This window comes from Calidris pugnax, unplaced genomic scaffold (assembly GCF_001431845.1).
Source record: "Calidris pugnax isolate Ruff unplaced genomic scaffold, ASM143184v1 scaffold68, whole genome shotgun sequence".
Taxonomy (NCBI): domain Eukaryota; kingdom Metazoa; phylum Chordata; class Aves; order Charadriiformes; family Scolopacidae; genus Calidris; species Calidris pugnax.
The window spans coordinates 176,548-199,644 of NW_015090921.1; the positions used below are offsets into that span (position 1 = coordinate 176,548).

The 23,097-nt window shown below is 42.0% G+C and overlaps 1 protein-coding gene across 1 annotated transcript in view; it reads left to right on the plus strand.

The window, feature by feature from the left end:
- Positions 1-23,097, plus strand: part of EXT2 (exostosin glycosyltransferase 2) — a 116,914-nt gene that overhangs the window by 36,273 nt on the left and 57,544 nt on the right. The window contains exons 10-11 of the mRNA XM_014950145.1: positions 8,263-8,394; positions 20,947-21,136. Coding sequence (XP_014805631.1) covers positions 8,263-8,394; positions 20,947-21,136 — 322 coding nt within the window. The remainder of the gene's footprint in view (positions 1-8,262; positions 8,395-20,946; positions 21,137-23,097) is intronic.

The window sequence follows — 23,097 nt, forward strand, 5'->3', positions numbered from 1 at the left end:
AATTTAACAGGTGCTCTTAATCTGGTCTTCTAGAAAATATGAAAATAGTTCAGAAAACTTTTCGGTTTTAGGCAAGTTAGCATGGTTTTACCAGTATTGCATGGATTTAATGGAGTAACTTAAAATTCCTACATAGTAGTCTGCATATGGGGACAGGAATCTAATTTTTACTTTCATATAGTGATTTCTAAAGACGTTGCATCCCATTTTAGGTATTTTTACTGGCACCCCAAAAGTGAGCCAACTTTTCAGAGCATGGCTCTTACGTTTTTTTATGATCTGAAACACATGAATTATTTTTTTAAAAATAAACCCTACATTCTTGTTTGTTCTCATTGCAAATCTTTGTACCTCTCTGGAGCCCTCAGACCATTTTTGAAGATACGGCTGTAAAGGTGAAGAAGGATCGTGGCCCACAGCAGGTCACTTACTCTGTCCCCTTGTGGTCCCTTAATGAGAGGAGAATGGATTGTTCAGGAGGTTTTTTAAGGTAACAGAGCTCTCAATTTCTATCTGAATGACCCTATTTTTTCCCCCACTGATTACAGAGAGAAGATGGAGCCAGCCAGCTTTAGGTGTGTTGAACTTGATTGCGCGATATTGCTAAGGGTCCTAAACCAAATAAGCACTTTTTTTTTTTTAAACCAAATTCTTACTACTTTCCAGAAGCAACAAATTGCTGCCTAATTGTTCATAGTATACAGTCTTCTGAGGTTTTCTTGTAAGCCTGAGTGAAAAAGAAAACAACCAAAGTTGGCACTGGTTTTAGCTGGCCCAGCTGGTAACGTCTTTGCTGGAGAGCCCTGGATTCAAAGTGATCAGTAAGGAAGTTGTTGGAATAGGGAACCAGCTGTAGAAAGAGTAAGGTGGTCCAGAAGGAGAGGGAAGATTACAATTCCTAGGCAGAAAAATATGAGAATTTGGGGTTATGGGGTCCTCAGTCTGAACCCAGAACTTTTCTTGGGAAACTTTTTATAAAATGCTTGTTCCTCTCTCTTCAGTCCCATTGCACCTTGCGGGGGGAAGAGGGGGCTTGAGAGCTCAAGCTTGCTATCTGGTTCTTATATATCATCAGGTATCCTCATACACATCTTTAGGATGGGGAAAATATTTAATAATTACATTATCTTGAACCTCAGCAGCCTACCTAATCCTACTGTACGATGGAAAGAGGTTATGGGGGGTGGGAGGGGTTGCCTGTGACCCATTATAGGAGCTTGCTTGATGGGCAAAGACTTGTTAGGTCTCAGTAACTTAAAAAGCATTTGGTTGTATTGCAGTATCATGTGTAACTTCAAAGCCTGAAGGTCTCAGCAGATGAACTTCCAGAGATACAAATACACAGCTGAGTTGTAGGTATTTCTTACAATATGTTTTATATCTCTGCTGAAGGTACATGTTCTAGCAAAGGGTTGCCACAGTCAGTTACTCCAGTAGCATTGGTTGGCTAAATACTAGTAATATTAGTTTAGGATTTCTTTTTACAAATAGTTAGGATAAAGTTACTTTTTTTTTCTCTGTTCTTCTATCCACCCCAAAATTTGAAAGGTCTAAAATGGTTAAGTCTCACAAGATCTCCCCGGAGAATATTCCACGTGCTGCTGAGAGGTAGAAGTACAAGCAAGAAATATGACTGTCAAGCATTTATTTGTAAATAAGGAATAGAAACCAGCATTAAAAGCAAGATCACCAAGGTTCCAGGTGATCTTCTCTTTGGCCAGACTTCCCTCACCCAGTTGGTCAGGGAATAAAATCCAGGAACACCAAGAGCCACGGAGAAGGGAGAGCTTTGGGGTCACCCCAGCCAGTGTTGAAAATTGTTGGCTTTCAAGGCCTCGTAAACCTTTTCAAGGCATTTTGGAAACACTGATCTCCTGTGGTGGGGCAAAATCTTACAGCATCGTGGTGCCTGACCTAAAAGCTGAGAGAAGTGGTGGTTTATGGGCAGTTAACTTTTACTGCTCTTTTGCGAATCTGGGGTTTTTTCCACCTTTGGCTAACTTTACCAATTCCCACCAAATCACGGGCTGTGAAAGGGCAGGAGGCTAGAAAGCTCCTTTTCTGCTCTGTTTTTTTTCTGCTTGATCTGAATGTTACAGAAAGTATTCCTTTTCCTTGCCTCATGCCCAGTGTTTTTCTTTTCACAAACTAATCAAAAGATTTACATTGATCTGGCTCGCAGTCTTCGCTGGAGCACCATTAGTGGCATTAACACTAGAACTTACAAACATTATATGAATGGGCTTTGTAACCTGATGCTACGCTGGCTTGTAAAGAGCTTATAAAAAGATGCGAGGCCCCCAAGTGTGTTTATTTCTAAGGAAAAGAACACCTTACCTAAATAAATGTTACTTTCTGTGACTAGGCTACCCCATCGCTGCCTGTTGTCTCCTATGAAAATAGCTGCAAATGCTTCCATCCCCAGCTCTTGCCTGTACCAGTATGTGCTGAAAAACATCAGTTTAGTTTCTTCATAGTCCAGCTGAGCAAAATCCTGGAGCTTAGACTTCTTAGAGCTCCTTCCAGTCCCTCAAGGGGCTCCAGGAGAGATGGGGAGGGACTCTTGATCAGGGAGTGGAGCCGTAGGATGAGGGGTAATGGTTTTAAACTGAAAGAGGGGAGATTTAGATGAGATATTAGGAAGGAATGCTTTGCTGTGAGGGTGGTGAGAGCCTGGCCCAGGTTGCCCAGAGAAGCTGTGGCTGCCCCATCCCTGGAGGGGTTCAAGGCCAGGCTGGATGGGGCTTGGAGCAACCTGGTCTGGTGGGAGGTGTCCCTGCCCAGGGCAGGGGGGTTGGAACTGGATGATCTTTAAGGGTCCCTTCCAACCTGAATCACTCTATGAAAACATGTAAAATTGAAATTTTGGGTTGGATGTTTGCTTAAGTAACACAAAGTTTTCCATACTATCTGCAGTTTTGAGGAAGAAAACTGTTAAAGTTCCTAAACCTTTTCTTCTGTCTCAGAGATATTGCTGCTGTTCCTCAAAGTGCATATGTATTTGTAGAGATAAGTTAATACCTCTACATTATATGAAACAATTTTAGCCTTTACAGAATGTGGTGGGCTTCCACGGCTGATCTAATGAGGATGCAGCAGTTGAAAGCAGGGTGGGGAGGAAGGAAGGGAAGCAATTTAGAACTACTTACTTGTATGGCCATGTGTGTGACCTTGGTCTGTAAAGCTCATTGCCTGGAGAGAGGGGAGAGTCTGGCATCCAGTTCCTTCAGTCTTTGGCTTCCATGGTGAAGCTGTCTTCGCTTTGTAAAATTTTCTGCCAAAAATGAACTTAGGTGAATTAATTTCACGAGGAATCTATTATATTATAAAAAATTCTAGTCACTTCCAACCCATTGGGCAACCCAATAATATAATGTATTTCTCATTCTCAGCCAAGTCCTTCAGTACTCTAAATTTGACTCTACCACACCTTGGTAAAACTGTTATAGAAAGTAATGCTTTTCTGTCTTTCATCTTGGATCTATGCTAGATTTTCTGTTTATCTAGAAACTTAGAAGGGGAAGAGAAGCTGTGTTTCTTAAATACCTGTTTGCAATTCCTGGTAACACATACATCCAGAACAAGATCCCATAGGTTAACATACGTTCATCGGTGTTGTTTTGGCAGTTGTACAAAGTATATGTTTGATCTCTATTTGCAATTTAGATTGCCCGTGACCTAAGCAATATTTTGGTATATACAAAGTCAGCTTTCTTTACAAGCCTGTGGTCCATGTAACGTGTTTCCCTTAGAAAATTCTGAAACCTCATCAAGGAGACCAGTAGAGTACTAGCAGTTAATTTTGGTTCGAGTTGAAAGGAATGGTAGCCTGACCATACAAAGCTGGGAGGGGTGGCTGACACACCAGAAGGCTGTGCTGCCCCACAGTGAGACCTGGACAGGCTGGAGAGTTGGGCAGAGAGGAACCTGATGAACTTCAACAAAGGCAAGTGCAGGGTGCTGCATCTGGGGAGGAACAACCCCCTGCACCAGGACAGGTTGGGGGTGACCTGTGGAGAGCAGCTCTGAGGAGAAAGGACCTGGGAGTCCTGGTGGACAACAGGATGCCCATGAGCCAGCAATGGGCCCTTGTGGCCAAGAAGGCCAATGGCATCCTGGGGGGCATCAAGAAGAGTGTGAGCAGCAGGTGGAGGGAGGTCATCCTGTCCCTCTGCTCTGCCCTGGGGAGGCCCCAGCTGGAGCACTGGGACCAGTTCTGGGCTTCCCAGTTCCAGAAGGACAAGGAACTAGCTAGAGAGGGGACAGCAGAGGCTACAGAGAGTGATAAGGGGCCTGGAGCATCTCTGTGATGAGGAAAGGCTGAGGGACCTGGGTCTGTTTAGTCTGGAGAAGAGAAGGCTGAGGGGGGATCTGATCAACACCTATAAATCCTTCAAGGGTGGGTGTCAGGAGGATGGGGCCAGGCTTTTTTCAGTGGTGCCCAGGGACAGGACAAGAGGGAACGGGCACAAACTTGAACATAAGAAGTTCCACCTAAACCTGAGGAGGAACTTCTTTGCTGTGAGGGTGGCAGAGGCTGCCCAGGGAGGTGGTGGAGTCTCCTTCTCTGGAGACATTCCAACCCCACCTGGACACGTTCCTGTGGGACCTGCTCTGGGTGGCCCTGCTCTGGCAGGGGGTTGGCTGGATGATCTCCAGAGGTCCCTTCCAACCCCATAGCATTCTGTGATTCTGTAAGCTCTGTGTGATCAGTGCAACGTGGAAGACAAGATCTATAATTATGGATCATTTCTTTCAAGGTCCTGAAAGGTTTGGTGGTAGCTCTAATTGGTGTGTTACAATTGCAATACCTTATAAGTGTTACCTGGTGCTTTAAAGCTGCTCTTGAGTATATAACCCTGAGTCTTCTGAATTCATAGATACAGCAAAGAGAAATGAACAGCTCAGAAAAACTGTGTCAGAATACTAAGAAAGTTTGCATAGGATTGAAGAACAGATTTCTCTTTTTTTTATTTTTTTTTTTTAATTTTATTGTTGTTTCTCTCTCCTGCATCCCAAACACGTTCATGGGATTTATATCCCCCCTAGGAATTTGTTACATTCCAACATAAGCTTTTCAACTGCACCAGGTAGAGCAGAAAATATATTTCAAATGGCATCGACGTGCATCTTCCCAATAGAAAACTTTCTCAAAACCTTCAGTAAGTTTTCCTGCTGAGAGCAGCCACCAGCGAGCCGTGTTAATCAGTTCTGCTTTATAAAAGCAAACAAGGTGGGGAGGAAGTAATGAGACCCTGAAACATCTGTTTGGAGACTTCCAATCCCCTTAGAAGGTTTTGAGTTCTGCCTTAAAAAAATACAACTCCAAAAAATTACAGCCGACTGTGGGAACGTTTTCTAGCTCTTTGCAGAAAAATTAATTGCGTAAATATTAGTCTATAAAAAGTAAATTCCCTCTGCCCTTTTCTCCAGTTTTGCTTCTGGTCTAAAGGTGTGATCCTGCCTGACATTGCAAACATTCTTTCAGCAAAGAGAAACTAGAATCAGATCCATCCTGGTTTTGCTGAAGGAAGAAAACCAGCTTTGATTGTTACGAGGCCATAGATAATCATAGATATTACAGTGTTAATAAAGAATCTTAGAGTTAGAACAGCAGGAATGCTGTCTTTTAATAACAGTGAAAAGCACACCGCTGTGTGTATTTTACACAATTAATATTTATTTAACTGCTTTTTAAAGTTAAAAGGCTCCGTAAAATGATTTCTCTCTACTTAGTGGTTCTGAACTGTTGTCTGATGTGAAAATGAAACCTGAAATCTGTGTTCTCACTGCAGCAGAGGGGTTAGCTGTTCTGCTCCATTTTAATTCTTAATCTACTTCTGGTTTTCTTTTTAAATCAGTTGCCGCCGAGTTCTGAATAATACGTTTCTCTTATGAATGAGGCAGAAGGAAAAGAATACTGAGGGAAAAGAATACTGATACTTCTGGTTTTCTTTTTAAATCAGTTGCCGCCGAGTTCTGAATAATACGTTTCTCTTATGAATGAGGCAGAAGGAAAAGAATACTGAGGGAAAAGAATACTGATGTCTTTATGCTTAGCACGTGTTGTTTGCTTTATTTAGTGCCTTTTTGGTATTTTAGGAAGGCAGACATTATTTGTTCTTACCTGTTTATGTAATTTTTCTGCTTTTTCAGTTGGACATAACATACATTTTGTTCTATGTTTTTGGGAATCGGCCTGTTATCCAGCTGTTAAATCCTACCAGGGAGAGAAATAAGGAGAGGGAAGTGATTCTGTTCTAGAGTGAAATTGCTTTGCATTCTCTGGATGACAAGCTCCAGAGAAGTGTAATTTTTGGACACACTCATCAGTCTCCTTAATAAAATTTTGAAATGCTTGGAAGTAGTGAGGCTTATGGTTGCTAATGGTTTCTTACAATTAGAAGTAATGCACCAGAGAGCACTTGTGTCTTCCCTAATTTGCTTATTTAATTGTAACGTGGATTTATTTTTTTTCATCTTAAATATTGAACAGAACTTTTCCGAAGAACCTATTTTACAAACTATGCACAGAACAGAGTTTTAGTGCCAATGTTTTGGCTGTAGATCTTTAGTTCTGAATCCTGTAGTTTACACTCATGGGAAAGCACAGGGTAAAATATGCATGAGTGTGTGCAAATTTCCTTGGGAATTAGCATTTTCCCTACTTGTAAACTTTCATGTACACTGTTATTTATCCTAGAAATGCTCCAGCACAAAGTGCACGTGTAGGAATCATGCTTTGTCTTCTGTAAGACAAACTTGTTAACAACAGCTAAACGAGAGTTATTTTTGGTTCCTCTTAAAGTCTATCCCTCCAAAAACTTGGTGTTCCTTCAGTAGCTTAATATTCTAAATAATATTATTTAATATTCTCATAGCATGTGATTAAAACCAGCCTGTCTGTAGAGCCTTTTTGCTATTTAAGGAATCCATAGCAAGAGGAGAATAGCGCTTGCCCAAAGGTGTATGTTGTCTTCAGCTGTTGTGTTCTGGCTCTGAAAACTTCTTGAGCTTCCAATTATTGAGAAAATGCCTTTCGTTTGAATTGTTTTATGATCTAGATGCAAACGAATACTCCTATGGTTGATACTGAACCATAGGGAAACTGCAAATTCAATTACCTTCTGGACATTTCAAGGTGCTGGAGTTCCTTGAAGAAAAATTAGGTTGTAAAAATTGGCATCTCTTGGGCCAAAACACTTGAACTGCATTTATTGGCAAAGCGTGTTTCCTGGTGGCTTGGATGGGGTCCTGCAGGATCATTTGATGGTTCCAGGCGTTTAAAAAATATGTTTATGTGTCTAACAGAGAATCAGATAAGTCAGCCTTTTTATTTCCAAGACTCTGCATTTCTTCCAGCGTTTCTGTCTAACACAGAAACTGGGACAAGATTAAAACTTGCCATCCAGGACCTTCGCTAGAAAAGAACTCATCCCTGAAATTCAGTGCATTTGTGGATGAGAAAAATCACATGCTTCATTTCAGCAGTTTTACACTGCCTGGGTTAATGATTGTAATGAATGGGCATGTGCATGTACTTTTATGAAAACAACTTAATATTTACTTGGATAAATAATATTTGGGTTCTGAAAGACTTGGGAGGGTATTAGTTTGATAGGGTTCATGAGTGCTGAAGTTCTCTAGCCGATCAGCTCTCTAATATTGATGCTAAAAGGGGACTTGTAAGTTCTGCCTTTTAGGCTGTGTGCTTTTATTTGGATATTTAGCTGCACTATGGATTCTTTTGCCTTGGAAAAACTGAGTATAACAGCAGTTTCTTCTGTTCTACAGTCATAGAATCATAGGATGGTTCAGGTTGGAAGGGACCTTAAGGATCATCCAGTTCCAACCCCCTGCCCTGGGCAGGGACACCTCCCACCACACCAGGTTGCTCCAAGCCCCATCCAGCCTGGTCTTGAATGTCAAACCTCTTTTGACATTTTTCAAGAAGAAAACATAAGATAAAAGTGTGAAAGTAACAGATTCCTTCAAGTATTTTCATTATCTTTAATCACTTGCAAAATAATGCTGCTGCTTCTCTTTATTGACCGTAAATCCTATTTTTTTGGGGGTGGGGTTGAATTTGAAGCCTTTGTGCTCTATGGAAATATCCTAGCTATAAACATTTAATTTCCTAATTTAATTTCCACCTGACTTGTAGACCGCGTGGAAGAGATTGTGCCTGACAAACCACAGTTTATTGATTATTAAGCACTGGTTCTGTGTGGGACTGAAAGTCAACTTATATTCTCTTTACAGGCAAGGTGGTTCTGGGAAGCCTATTTTCGGTCAATGAAAGCAATTGCTCTTGCTACTCTGCAGATTATCAATGATAGAATTTACCCCTACGCTGCCATTTCTTACGAAGAGTGGAATGATCCTCCAGCTGTGGTAAGTAAATCCCTTTGACTGATTCATAAAACAAATTGTGGGTTTATTTTTTGGTTGGTTTTTTTTTTTCTGTATGAAAGGTACGTGCTATGAAACTTGGTAATGATTCTGTGTATGTGTGTTTGTGTGTATGTTGTGTTTGTGGCTCAAAGTCCAGATGGAATGGCTCAAAGTCCAGATGGAAACCAGTCACAAGTGGTGTTCCTCAAGGGTCCGTGCTGGGACCGGTGCTGTTTAACATTTTTATCAATGATATAGACAGGGAGATTAAAGGCACCATCAGCAAGTTTGCGGACGATACCAAGCTGTGTGGTGTTGTCGATACACCAGAGGGATGGGATGTCATCCAAAAGGACCTGGACAGGCTGGAGAGGTGGGCCCAGGTGAACCTCATGAGGTTCAACAAGAGCAAATGCAAGGTTCTGCACCTGGGCCGGAACAATCCTCGCCACCAATACAAACTGGGGGGTGAGGGATTGGAAAGCAGCCCTGAGGAAAGGGACTTGGGGGTGCTGGTGGAGGAGAAGCTGGACATGAGCAGGCAGTGGGCAGCTGCAGCCCAGAAGGCCAATCCCATCCTGGGCTGCATCAAAAGAAGCGTTGCCAGCAGGTCCAGAGAGGGGATTCTGCCACTTTACTCTGCTCTGGTGAGACCTCACCTGGAGTATTGTGTGCAGGTCTGGAGCCCTCAATATAAGAAGGACATGGACCTGATGGAGAGGGTCCAGAGGAGGGCCACAAGGATGATCAGGGGGATGGAGCACCTCTGCTACAAGGACAGGCTGAGGGAGCTGGGGTTGTTCAGCCTGGAGAAGAGGAGGCTCCGGGGAGACCTAATAGTAACCTTCCAGTACCTGAAGGGAGCCTACAGGAAGGCTGGGGAGAGCCTGTTTAGAAAGGCCTGCAGTGACAGGACGAGGGGCAATGGCTTCAAGCTGGAGGGGAACAGATTTAGATTGGAGATTAGAAGAGGGTTCTTCACTGTGAGGGTGGTGGAGCACTGGAACAGGTTGCCCAGGGAGGTGGTTGAGGCCCCATCCCTGGAGATATTCAAGGAGAGGCTCGACGAGGCCCTGGGCAACCTGGTCTAGTTGGGGGTGTCCCTGCTGACTGCGGGGAGGTCGGACTAGATGGCCTTTGGAGGTCCCTTCTGGCCTGGGAAATTCTATGATTCTCTGTGTTGTGTTGGAGACTCACACAGATCGAAGCTAATACATTTGATGACAACTGGCAAAAGAACTCACAGTTCATTTTATGTCCTGGTGGTGAAATGCAAACTTTTGCTATTGCACGCACTAAATTGCTTGCTTTTTTGTGTACTTATTTATTTTTCATGCACACACACACTTCTTCTGTTGAATTTAGCGGGAGTTTAGTGCTCTTAAAAATGAAAAACTGCAGTGGAAATAGTTGGTGGAAAGACTGAAGATCTTAAACAATCTGCAAGGCTCTTTTGTGTAATTCTGATGAAACCGCTAATTATTCCTATGCCTACGATTTTCTCCATGTTATTTCTATGTTATTTCTCTTACATAGAACCTGATGATCAAAGTTTTGCTGCGGTATTTTTTTTCTTAAAAAAAAAAAAAAAGTTTCACCGCTTGAACCCTACCTCTGCTAAGAAGAAACACTGGAGTATTAATTAACCTTCTGCACCAAGCAGCTGGTTCTGATTTTTTTACCATATAAAAGCCTGCGGATGATTTTCACCCATAATCAGTTAATTTTCTCTGTGTCAAAATATAAAAAATAGTTTTATTTTACTAATAAACCCAAACTTGTTAACTGTCTCACTTTGTGCCAGTGGAGAGAGAGTTTCTCTGAAGGCTTTGTAGAGTTCTTTTAAAAGCTCAGGAGCTTTTTTATTTTACTTCAGTGTGTTTTACCGTAGAGTTTTTTTAAAAGCTTTTTTATTTTACTTCAGTGTGTTTTACTTCAAACTCTTCAGGCTGAGGGTGAGGAGTCACTGACAGAGTTAGAAGCTCATTGCTGGGTTTCAGAAGATGATTTTCCATTTCCAAAGGCATTAGTAACCTACGGCTGTCGTTGCCTGGAGAGCAAACGTGGTGCTTGTCAATATTTAAAGAGGAAATTAAGCTGCACAAGAAGTATGGACTCTGCAAGAATGGGATGGGAACATCTTACCACCTTTACACCTTAACAGCCAAGTGAGCGCCTTGAAACGCTGAGTAAAATGAAAAAAAGAGTTTTAGAGATTACTCAGTCTTTAAAGGGGACACAAAAACATCTCCTGAGTTCTCACCTATCCTGGAAAGCCATCCGTTTCTGGGGAAGCTAATCTTCCTCTGAGCAGCAAGCAGGCTCTTTTTGTTTTGTTGGTTTGTTTTTTTTTTTTAATATATACTTGGAAAAAAACAGCCTAGAGGTTATTCAGAAGAAGTTTTTATGACCACAGACATACGCAACAGAACTCTGAAATGGGGAGTGGGGGGAACATGTAATAAGGATACTGCACTAGGGCAGTACAAGGAGTAAGCAGGAATATTCTCTGGATATGCAATTGCCAAGAAAATTTAGAAAGCTGACTGCAATTAGACAGGCTGGAATTTGTCCAGGACGTTAACACCTCGTATCATGCCGCTCTCATGCCACCAATGGTCAGTTCCTTGGTGGTTTTATGTCTCAGTTGAAAGAATTTGATGTTTATCCTAGCCTATGAAAATTGCTTAATATGTGCATGAATTCATTTCTTGCTTCAATATGAAACAGAAATGTCATTAAAAGTTCCTTTATGGGCTGTGTAAGCTCCGCATTAGCCAGCAACACCGAGTGCTTGTGACCCTTTCTCAGAGGGTCAGCTAAAGAAAATAGAATTCAGATCAGGAATTGTTCAACAGCAGTTAAATTCGTAGGACAACAGTACACAGTCCTGTGATATCTTTAACTGGGAATTTTGATAGCTACTCGGAGCATGTATGAACATTTCCTTTCACAGGGCTCTTTTTTCTTTTTCTTCTCTCTTATTTTTTTCTTTTTTATTTTTTTTTGAGCCAGCTAATACTGTTTGATTTTCACCCTTGTTCTTTTTTTTTTCTTTTTTCCGAGTCAGCTAATACTGTTTGATTTTCACCCTTGTTCTTTCATTCAAAGCAAGTAACTGGAGCCTTCTCTGATTTATCTTTGAGATATTTTTTTTTTTTTGAATATATTTGATCTCTTTGAGGTGAGAGCATATTACAGTTGTGGTCTGTAGGGGAGCATATTTTTTGGGACTCAGCTGATTTCTAACTTCAGACAGTTTAGGTGGTGATGATATATACAGTATCTGCTAGTAAATATAAATTTAGTAGTAGTTATTATCATTTTTTAAAAAATAATTGTGCTGGTCAGAATTCCACAGTTGGTGTCTGTTTGTCAGGGGAATAATGATCCTCTTGAGCCTGAATGTTTCTCATCTAAGCTCGTGTCTAATGCCCGACCTTATAGTTGGAAAGCAGGTACAGATGTACATTTGAGGTAGCAGAAGATGGCAACCGTATCCTCTAACTCTGATAAGAAGACAAAATAACGAAAGCTGACTTGAATATGTTCCTTATTTACAAGAAAATTGCCGTATTCTTCTCTAAACCAAACTCCAAGACTGAAGCGTTTAAAGAGAATTATTTCGGGTTGGCCCCAGGGCCAGGATGTTGGTAACTGTTAAGATGAAGCACCTGGGAGTTAAGATGAACGCCACAGTGAAATGTGTGAGTAACTGGGTGTCATAAATTCCTACATTACTGGCCAGAACTGTCCCTCCACAACTCAACGTGTCTATTCTGCCTTCAAACTGGGCTGGTTCGGCACCCAGTTCCTCCAGCTCTGCTCGTTGTTCCTCCTGATGTTGTGGTCAGTAAGGACTAAATGCAGGGCTCTTATAGAATCGTGGAATGGTTTGGGTTGGAAGGGACCTTAAAGATCATCTAGGCCCATCTCCTGCCCTGGGCAGGGACACCTCCCACCAGACCAGGTTGCCCCAAGCCCCATCCAGCCTGGCCTTGAACCCCTCCAGGCATCCACAGCTTCTCTGGGCAACCTGTTCCTTTTCCCATATCTGAGGGGATGGTTGTTATCTTGGACAGTTGGCATGAAAGTGATATTCACACATTTAAAATCAGTGCTCCTGGCTAGATCTGCGTATATATCCACTTTGTTCCTTTTCCTCATGTATTTCTCATCTCAACACAAAGGGACACCAGCCCACCTTGTGCTGTGTCTGTCGTTTCCCAAACATTTTAAACCACTCTAAGCAGGTCCCGTTGCCCAAAGAGGCAGCTCTTCACTCTTCTGCAGTTGGATGATGATTTTTCTTTCTCCCTGTCCTACCTTCTTTTTGAATTTTCTGATTCATTTGTGGTGAATTAACTGATACAATTTTCAGTGTCTAAAACTCAGGCAGCCAAAGAAAAGGAAAAAAAAAAACAAACCAAAAAGGAGGGGGGGCAAGGGAGGGACTGAGTGGCTGGAAGGCTGCTTTTCTGGCATTAGTTTGGCTTATGTTGGCTCCAAATATTAGTGAGACTGTTGATTGAGTATCCTCACCCCAGTGTGGATACAGCAGCCGTGGAGGAGGGTGTTTTTCCAGCAGGAGGGACTAAAACGTCCACAGAAGATAAACGCAGATGCAGTTAATTCTGAACTTAGTACAGAACATCGAGGAAATGATCCCAGAACTTTTTGTGTTCGTATGGGTTGACTGAAGAGTGTTGGCCCTTCCTAAAGAAAAAAAAAATACTTTATAAAGTGGATTGTTTTCTTGTCCACTGCTCTGTTGAGGAAGGGGAAGACTAGTAGTATATAACATGCTAATATGTTATAGAATAGTGCTTTCAAGAAAAACACCCTACAAGATCATAGAATGGTTAGAGTTGGAAGGGACCTTAAGATCATCGAGTTCCAACCCCCCTGCCATGGGCAGGGACACCTCCCACTACAGCAGGTCGCTCTCTTATAAAAAGAGATATTTCCTCCTTTTAACAAAGAGGGGCAAATGATGTTTTGGGGGCCTGAAATTCCTTCCTGGAACCATCTGAGTCCTTTATGTCTCAGATTTTCTCTTGCTGCAGAAGTGGGAGTTTCATGCCCTCTGTATTTCTTGGCCCAGCCGTTGCCCATTAGACAGGAGCCACCAGTTAACTTCAAATGAGCCACAAAAAGACCACTTCTCCAGTGTGTGTTCTGATGGTCACCAGTTTGGGCTGGACTGGAACTGATGACCCGGGTTTGAGATGTGATCTCTTCAGTTAAGTACTTTTGTTATGCTCTAAGAGAGGTAAATTATTTTCTCACTTCTGCTTCTTTGTAGGTTATTTAAATTTTTCTCTTACTTCGCCTCATCCCTTGGTAACACACATGGCTTTCGGAAAAATGACTAAGACAGGGTTTTTCCAGATTCCTTTAGTTGCTTTTTGTTGAAATTCTTTCAAGCCTGTTTATAATGTAGACCTATAAAACAGAGGTTTTTTTTTTTGTCAGGGGCTGCTTTTGAGCTTTTGACCTTGGATGATACAGACCATAGTTTAATAATCACTTGAGAATATCACTGTGCTGAAAAATAAACACACCAGATTGCAATTGTCCCAGGGAGGCAGAAAACAGCACCATCATTTGGGTTAAACTAAAATAGCCAAATTAACCTGGTGCAAAAAGTGCCGTTCGTTTAGCAAAGCCTAAATGTTCATTTACCAAATACTTTGTGGGCTTCTGCCAATTACCAGGCAGTTGACACTTGTTAAATAATTAGACTATTTCTAAGCTCTTTGGCTAGTTATTTTATAGCCCCCAGTCTCCAGATAACGCCCCTGTTATAACTGTACTTCTATCCTAATATACCATTCCTCATCTTCGAAGCATTAAGCAAATACTAACATACACTTTTTTATTTACCTGTAAATGAGAAGAAGCTAGCACTTTACTGGGCAATGCACATCTGGTATTTTTTCTACTGAACAATATTAGTTTCTCTTCTTGCTGTGTTTCCTGCTCCCTTGTGTGAGCAGGTGGAATCAACAAGGTGAAATTTTGCTTTATTTGCCATGGTCAAAGATAAATATTCTTTCTTATACTGAATAAATTTCAGTTTATAGATATGTTTTTCCAGTGTTGATATTATGGTCATGTTGAGTGTATCCTTAGGTATTCAGCTATAAATATTGATATTTTTGTGTGTCTGTGTGTGAAACGTCATTTAAGAGTTGCTTATTTAATTGACCTGCCCAGAAATTAGGATTCTTTTTTTACACAGTGGTAGATAATCTCACAGCTATCCTGTGTTGTGTGGCTAGTGTCCTTTGTGTAGGTTTATTTTCATTCTAAATTATATCCTTTGAGGCACAAACAACAAATTTTTGGATTTGGTTGACCGAATGGGGAGCTGGATATCATATCTTTCACTTGAGTGACAGTTTAATTCTTAAGACTACACCTAACCATTTAATACTTATTTTATTTCCTCTACGAGCTTTTTGCTTTATCTTTAGCTTAGAAGTAGAGGCATAAAGATACACACGAGAGACATGTTTTTAACCTCAGCAAAGCTGGTTTTGAGATTTTATTTTTATTTTATGTAATGGGAGTCATTAATTTAAAAATAATAATAAAAATTATGGGACTTTGTTGCTTTGGATTCTGCAAGTCCATCTTTTCAGTACTCCCTGTCTTTTCTACCTCCAGGAGCATGAAAGGTATGTTAAGTTCCATTTTCCCAATGCAGATTATGTCATACCCTGTTTTTTTGGGGGGGTCAGGAGCTGCTACATTGACTTACACCAGGGAAAAAAAACCCACAGGAAAACAAGAATCCTTTTCCTGGTTCTCATTCTAATATTTTGATTTACTCTTATTAAGGTTATAAAGTTATAATATTATTGTTACAAAAGAATGGCAGTAAAATTGATGGAGGGATTCCAAAAAGCATAAGTATTTTGACAACTGTAAATATAGACTCAGTTCTTGATAATTTTCCTCACTGGAAATCTCTTCCTTTGACACATTATTGAAATTAAGGGGTTGAAGACAGGAACCTGAAGCTGAGTTTTGATATCAAAGAATGTTGTTCAGCCAAGGGATTCTGTCCAGAGGGCTCAGGCAGCTGATTAGATTTAAGCAGCTAAACACAAAAAAAAAAGATGCTGAATCTTAGTGTTGTAGTTCCCTGATGTATTTTGGCAGGCAAAATCCACGATTCCTGGCAGCGTCGGGTTTCAGCGCTCAAGAAGGAGCAGGTGGAAGAAACTCCTGCTTGTCTCGTGGCAAAAATGTTTTTGAGGGAGGGTTTCTAACCTTCATATTCAAAACCTGAACCGGGGGCCACTGCAGCTTGTTTTTTGTGGTTCTGCAGAGCCTTAGTGCTGGGGTTGGCGCTGGAGAAGCAGAGAGGGTTAATTCCTTTGGTTTTGCCCTCTGACCACTTGAGGATGGGAAACATGATGAAATACTTTCTCAAAGCATTCGATAGAAACTTATCATGAATAATTGGAGCAAAATAGAATAAATCAAGGCGCTTTTTTTTTGCCTTTTTTTTTTTTTTTTTTTTGGTCTGGTAATTCATAATTGAAACCACATTGAGGTTAGACTGATATTCAGAACAACCCAGCTGAGGCAGGGGATATATATCCCAGCTTTGCTCGGGTGTATAGAACTGCTTAGCTACTGTTTAAGTTCAACGTGCCGTTGTCCTTACCTCTGTGCTTTTAAAAGAAGGTGAGTTGTTGTTGTTCAAACTGTGTGGTTTCACTAATATGTTGGTTACAACCAGCACCGAGTCCGGTTGTTGAAAATAAAATACACAGAGGGGGGGAAAACCCACTGAATTGTTTGTGGGAGCAGTGAAATGTTCTTCTTCTGGAGAAGAATTGCTGAATTTTCCCATTAATTGATACCTGGGAAGTACTTGGCTCCTTCCCGTAATATGGGACATCCTACACAGCCCTGTTTTCCTAGAGCCTGTTCCATGGTGCAGTTTGTAATGTGTCTGCTGTGTCTTTCTTCAGTGGCACCTGGCGTACACCCAAATAAGAAATTTTGGGGTAGGACAGAATCACAGAATCTTCTAGGTTGGAAGGGACCTTAAAGATCATCTTGTCCAACCGTCAACCTAACTGACAAAAATAGACACCCACACAACAAACAAGGAGCATCATCACTAAACCAGACCTCCCAGCACTACATCAACCCGTCTTTTGAACACCTCCAGGGATGGGGCCTCAACCCCCTCCCTGGGCAGCCCATTCCAATGGCTGAGAACCCTTTCAGTGAAAAATTTTTTCCTAATATCCAGCCTGAACCTCCCCTGGGGCAACTTGAGGCCATTTCCTCTTGTCCTGTCACCTGTGACTTGAGAAAAGAAACCCTCTCTTAGGTCCGTCTGGTATTTTGCCAATGCATTTGAGGTCCTGTAGCATTTATAAAGATTGGCCAGTTTTCGGTCTGGTTGTGTTAATTGACGTCCTGAAGCTCTTATCTGTCTCACTTCCATATCCTGCCAAGAAGACTTAAGATAATTTTAAGACTTCTCTTTGAACTTGAACCTGAAGCCTCCACGTTGAGTCCAACCTTGAGCTTCCCACATAATGAGAGTTCAGCTCCCTTGATACCTTGTCCTTAACGTATTAGCTTTTCCTAAAATTGTTTTTAATGACTGGGAAGGGGAGCAATATTTAATGTATCTATAGTAAAGGAAGGTGTTGTATTTCTAACTCCTTATTCCACGTGGACACTTGTGGAAAGCATGCACGGGAGAGCTGCAGAAGCCTTAATCCTTCCCTGGATGCTCACCCAGTCCTGGATTCTCCTCCATCCCAGCTTCAGGCCATCCCTAAGTTCTCACTGTCATTCAGGTCCCCCTACTTTATCTTTTTGTGGGAACTGCAAAGAGCCATCAGACAACTGAGACTGAGAGACTTACGGGACATGAGATGACTCTTAGGAAGCTGGCATTTGAGCTTGATAATTTTTGTCCCTAAAAATGATTCCTGGCAAACAACCTGTTAATTCTAGGTCAATTCTCCTGGCTCCTCTAATGATAATAGCTGGGAGGGCAAGAGTGAAGGGTTGTCTTATCCACAGCTGAGTGTCAACCCCTTGTCAAAGAAAGGTGATGGATGATCAGTCCCATGTTGCTGTTTGCTCTTCTCTCTGAGAGCGAAAGTTCCCCTGAATTTCCATCAAAAATGCTAATAAAGATGGGACTGGAGCAAATGTTCCTTCACCACTTGGTTTCTTGAGCCAGTGACTGGGAGAACCCATCCCTGTGTCATTATCCATTTCATGCTTTGCTGCCATAATGGAGATTTAATTAGGTTGCTGTTGAATTAATTGCCCTGTATGGTTTGCTTTTCCCAAGCAGAAATCTGGAAGACTTTAGCAAATTATGGAGGCTTGAATTTGCCTGATTTCCTGCAGCAAGTGGGGTCAATAGGTCTCAGACTGTAGACACACTCTTCAGGCAGGCAGCAGGGGGTTGGCTCTTAATGGCACTTGAGAGATGCTTAATTGCCTTTTTGAAATGTTTTTCTCAAATGAGAGGCTTGGCTCTCCCATCCATTAGTGTGTGTCTACAGGCTTTTCCCTCCCTCCATCACCCTTTAGTAGATGCAGGGGCAAAAACACCTCAAAAGTTGCCGTATTTTCCCTATGTTATAACTGGCAGGGGAGAATTTTCATGCCTTTCTGAAAGCAGTAAAAGATGGAATTTAAGTAATGTCCCAAAACTTCAGTTTTTCAGAGAAAGCATCATGTTTTCAGGCACGTTTGCATGTGCTTGCACGCGTACATTTATATTTTTTTTTTCTATAAGTACCTACAATAGTCTTATTGTAGGTGATAAAGACAGAGTAGATGATAAAAAAGGAATAATAGTTTTCCAAGATTATTTTTTCCCCAGGATATTATAGTGAGTAATTTGTTAGGAAATGCTGTGGCCAGAGAGAAAAAGTTGCTAATTAAGTTTTAAGTGGGATCCACTGATTTGGGTGGCAATATTCACCTGTAAGTAAGAAATACAGCATTGTCCATAGATTTCTCTACCCTTTATTTTTTTCTTGTAGGGCAGAAATGTGTTATTTTCTTGGCTCTCTGCTGAGCGTGACGTTAAACCTCTGCCTCAAGTATTAATGAAAAGAAGTTTCTGAAAGTTGTTTTAAGAAGCTGCTCAGCGTTACAAGGGTCATTTGGGTAATAGCAGTCTTGGGGTGGGGGGTTGTGTGGAAACAAGCCCGTAAAGCTTTAATGAGATGGATTATGCTCTGGTAACATTTAGATTGTGATTTGCCGTAGGAATTATTGAAGGCGGAGGAAAATCAGAGGGTTGTCCCCATCTGCCACCAGTCTTCTAGTAAAGTTAGCAGAAGTATGTCTAAAAGCTTTCATTTTAGAAAATAATCTGAAAGCAGGTTTGTCTCTGCACATATTAATTGCTAAAGTAAGGAATCTGTATTTTGTGAATTACTGAGTGTAGTCCTGTGCTGTCACAGGTAGCCACAAACCCAAATTCTATCTTCTGATGTTACTATTTCTACATCATTCTATTACTCTCTTGGGTGAAAACTAGAATTTCACGCTTTCCATTAGGAACCTCACAAACAGTTTATGTTGAACTCTACCTGTACCAGACTCGATGAAGCTGGAGACTAGTCCTTCTTTCCAATTATTTCAGGAAGTCTGCTAACGGGTATCCTGCTGACAGACCCGTGCCTGGAACCTACCCTTAGACCATCCTAGATAAAACAAGGATAAATAAGTTTCTCCATTTCACCTATTTAACCCTCCTTCACTGTTGATGTTGTTCATGGTGTTCATAGAAGGAAATCATACTTGTATCATATTTTTTTTTTTGCCTTTGCCAAAATGGTCAAAATATAATGATCTCTTGTAGTAAATAGGCTTTCTCTTCTCTTCATCCTTGGAGTTACTCTAGTTAGAGGGTCTAACCACTAAATGTGAGGAGGGTAACTGTTGGGTGTATAAAGCAACCCGCAGACTCAATCAGGAAACAGAGAATCGCAAAGTTTATTTCCTCCCAATATGAGCTGATAACTTTTGAGTCTGTAAAACTTGCTTTCCTCCTCGTACACACAGGCTTATGGTGTGAGTTTAGATTTTCACAGCATTTCTGTAAACTGCTGGCAGTTACTAACCTCTTATTTTTTACAGGCTCATAGTTTTTACAGGCTGGGATTCAAGACTTCCCCGCGAAACGGCATCGCTCGCTTTCTGTTTTCCCAACTCCCCTTTTCACCTCGTCCCAAAAGGTCTTGTTTTTCCCCTTTGCTTCCCTGTCCAACCCCTGCTGGAAACGTCAGCTGGAATGGAAAAATTGAGACTGAAACACTGGGCGCTTTCATTCCTGGCGAATGGTCCCTTCTCTGCTTCCTCCCCTGGGGTTGGCGGCTCCCAAGGAGGTTGGCACATCTCAGGGAGAATTTTGTTGTCTGCCTTGTCTTCTGCTGCCTGAGCTGACTTCCTTACACTGGCAGGGTATTGAAGACCTTTAAAGTCTTTAAAGGGATGCCCTCATTAAAATTCACAAGGAGTAGATAACTCTCTGAAATTCATCTTTGCATCTCATGCCCTTTTATTTTTGGATTCTCTTCTTTCTCTCGGTAGGTCAGTTACACAGTAAGGACAGGGTTTGGTCTATCTTGGAGGTTTGGATTGGATATTAGGAAGAATTTCTTCACCAAAAAGGTTATCAAGCATTGGAAGAGGCTGCCCAGGGGAGCAGTGGAGTCCCCATCCCTGGAAGGATTTAAAAGCCAGGCAGATGTGGTGCTGAGGGATATGGTTTGGTCATGGTTTGTCAGTGTTAGGTTGATGGTTGGACTCGATGATCTTAAGGCTCCCTTCCAACCTGGACTATTCTATGATTGGGGTTCTTCACTGTGAGGGTGGTGGAGCACTGGAACAGGTTGCCCAGGGAGGTGGTTGAGGCCCCTTCCCTGGAGATATTCAAGGAGAGGCTCGACGAGGCCCTGGGCAACCTGGTCTAGTTGGGGGTGTCCCTGCTGACTGTGGGGAGGTGGGACTAGATGACCTTTGGAGGTCCCTTCCAGCCTGGGCAATTCTATGATTCTATGTTTTTTGCTGCTTTGGTTTTGTTGTTGTTAACTCTCTTTCTCCTCTGAAAGTGTAGTACTGATTAAGTTTATCTTTGGTTATTGAGCCCTGACTATAAATGTCTTGAAATAGTCATTAGTAAATAAGAGTTGAGTCATGCTGGCTGGCTTCAAAATTCACCGTGGCTTTTGTTTTCTATAAATCTGTCTGCCTCTTCCACTTTATTTTTTTACGTAGAACCCTTCTCATTTGCAATGTTACAGCCAGGCAAAAATGAAAACTGAATCAAGAAAGAGATTGGAATAGAGGTTTTGACAAATTTGCTGTAGTCCGCTTCTGCCAGAATTGGGAAGTCAACCTGCCTGATCTGAGCACATTCCAAATCTGATGGTTAGGTCCTGGCTACGTGTATTACTCCCTACTGTAATAATTGCTCCCACTGCTGTGATAATTCACGTTAATCAAATTGTTTTCCTGTTCTCTTGTTTTCCTTTGCAGAAATGGAGCAGTGTGAGCAACCCACTCTTCCTTCCCCTGATCCCACCTCAGTCCCAAGGGTTCACAGCCGTAGTCCTCACCTATGACCGGGTGGAGAGCCTTTTCCGAGTCATCACGGAGGTGTCCAAAGTGCCCAGTCTGTCCAAATTGTTAGTTGTCTGGAACAACCAGAACAAGAATCCACCTGAAGGTAAGACCCCATGGTGGGTGGAAACTGGGAGTAGCCTGCCTACTTGCACCTCTTACTGAATAATGTCTCTTTTCACTGAATTTCACTGAATTTTAGAGTTGGAAGGGACCATAGAGATCATCTAGTCCAACTCCCCTGCTGAAGCAGGATTGCCTAGAGCTTGTCAGAGCATGTTACTCAGGAGCATCCAGGGGGGGTCTTGAAAATCTCCAAAGAAGGGGACTCCACACCCTCCCTGGGCAGCCTGTTCCAGGGCTCTGTCACCCTCACCGTGAAGAAGTTTCTCCTCATATTTGAGTGGAACCTCTTATGTTCCAACTTGTGCCCGTTGCCCCTCGTCCTCTCACTGGGAACCACTGAAAAGAGTCTGGCTCCCTCCTCCTTCAACCCTCCCTTGAGATACTTGTAGGCATTGATAAGGTCTCCCCTCAGCCTTCTCTTCTCCAGACTAAAGAGTCCCAGCTCTCTCAGTCTCTCCTCATAAGGGAGATGCTCCAATCCTTGAATCATCTTTGTTGCCCTTCGCTGGACTCTTTCTTTTCCTTCATTAATATGTCTTCAAAAATCATTTCGTGGTTACTTTCAAAATAAATAAATTTGGATTTTTTTCTTTTTGTGGCAATGTTTTTGAAAGCGAAATGAGAAAAGCCAAAGTGGATCCAAAGAAAAAAAAACACAGCAGTGGTTGTGTTGCTAACTTCTGGATCAAAGGTAACAGAGATAATAAAGAAGCATTTCTGTCCTTAACTTCATTTTAGGGAGTGGGAAGGGGATGCCCGTCTTTGATTTGTCCCTGATTGGTTTTATTTCTCTATAGACACTGTCTCACAATAAAGAAGCATTCTGTCCTTAACTTCATTTTGGGGAGTCAGAAGGAGATTCTGTCTTTGATTTGTCCCTGGTTGGTTTTATTTCTCTATAGACACTGTCTCATCGTAGCGATACTGCTTCTGCTGGGCTGTTTTCTAGGGCAAATGGGGTTCAAAGCAGTTTGAATGCTTGGAGCTACAAAACAAGTGAATCTTTTGATTCATGAAAGGAAAACTTGGGACATTTTGGGTGTCTGGAAGCAGTTCCTGCATCACCAGAATATCTTGTGAAAATGGTATGGGCTAGCCCAAAAAGACAAGACATATGTGCCTTTGTTTAAATGTTTCTGTTTCCAGCACATATGATACTATGCTCCTTTTTATAGTCTTCATGAATAAATCTGGTGAAGTCTACATAATATTTTATGTATTTTTTTTTTTAATTCATGTTTATTGTAAAATGAGGGCACATTCACAGACCTTTTCCCAAACGATTTCAGTGTGTAGCTTTTTGGAAGACGACCTGGTTTCAAAAGTATATGAATAACTCCGGTGTAAACTCAGTGCTGTAAATCTCTGAATTAATTTGTTTAGTTTTCAGTAGCTGAGGTGTGCTTTGCTGGCGTGGGGAGCTGCTGGCCTGACTGTTATCCCCTCGTGGTAGGACCTCGGTTGTAGGATGAACTGCTTCCAAGTTCTGAACGTTAACACTAAAATCCTGAGTGTCGTTTTGGGTGATAAAAGCCTCCTTTTCTCCTTCTTGATCGAATATTGTAGATATAGTAGCTCTAAATTACTGTGTTTCCTGTGTGCTGTACGTAGGAATCTGTCGTTCTTATCTGAAATCCTGGGCTGCATCAAAAGAAGTGTTGCCAGCAGGTCCAGAGAGGGGATTCTGCCACTTTACTCTGCTCTGGTGAGACCTCACCTGGAGTATTGTGTGCAGGTCTGGAGCCCTCAATATAAGAAGGACATGGACCTGATGGAGAGGGTCCAGAGGAGGGCCACGAGGATGATCAGGGGGATGGAGCACCTCTGCTACGAGGACAGGCTGAGGGAGCTGGGGTTGTTCAGCCTGGAGAAGAGGAGGCTCCGGGGAGCCCTAATAGCAGCCTTCCAGTACCTGAAGGGAGCCTACAGGAAGGCTGGGGA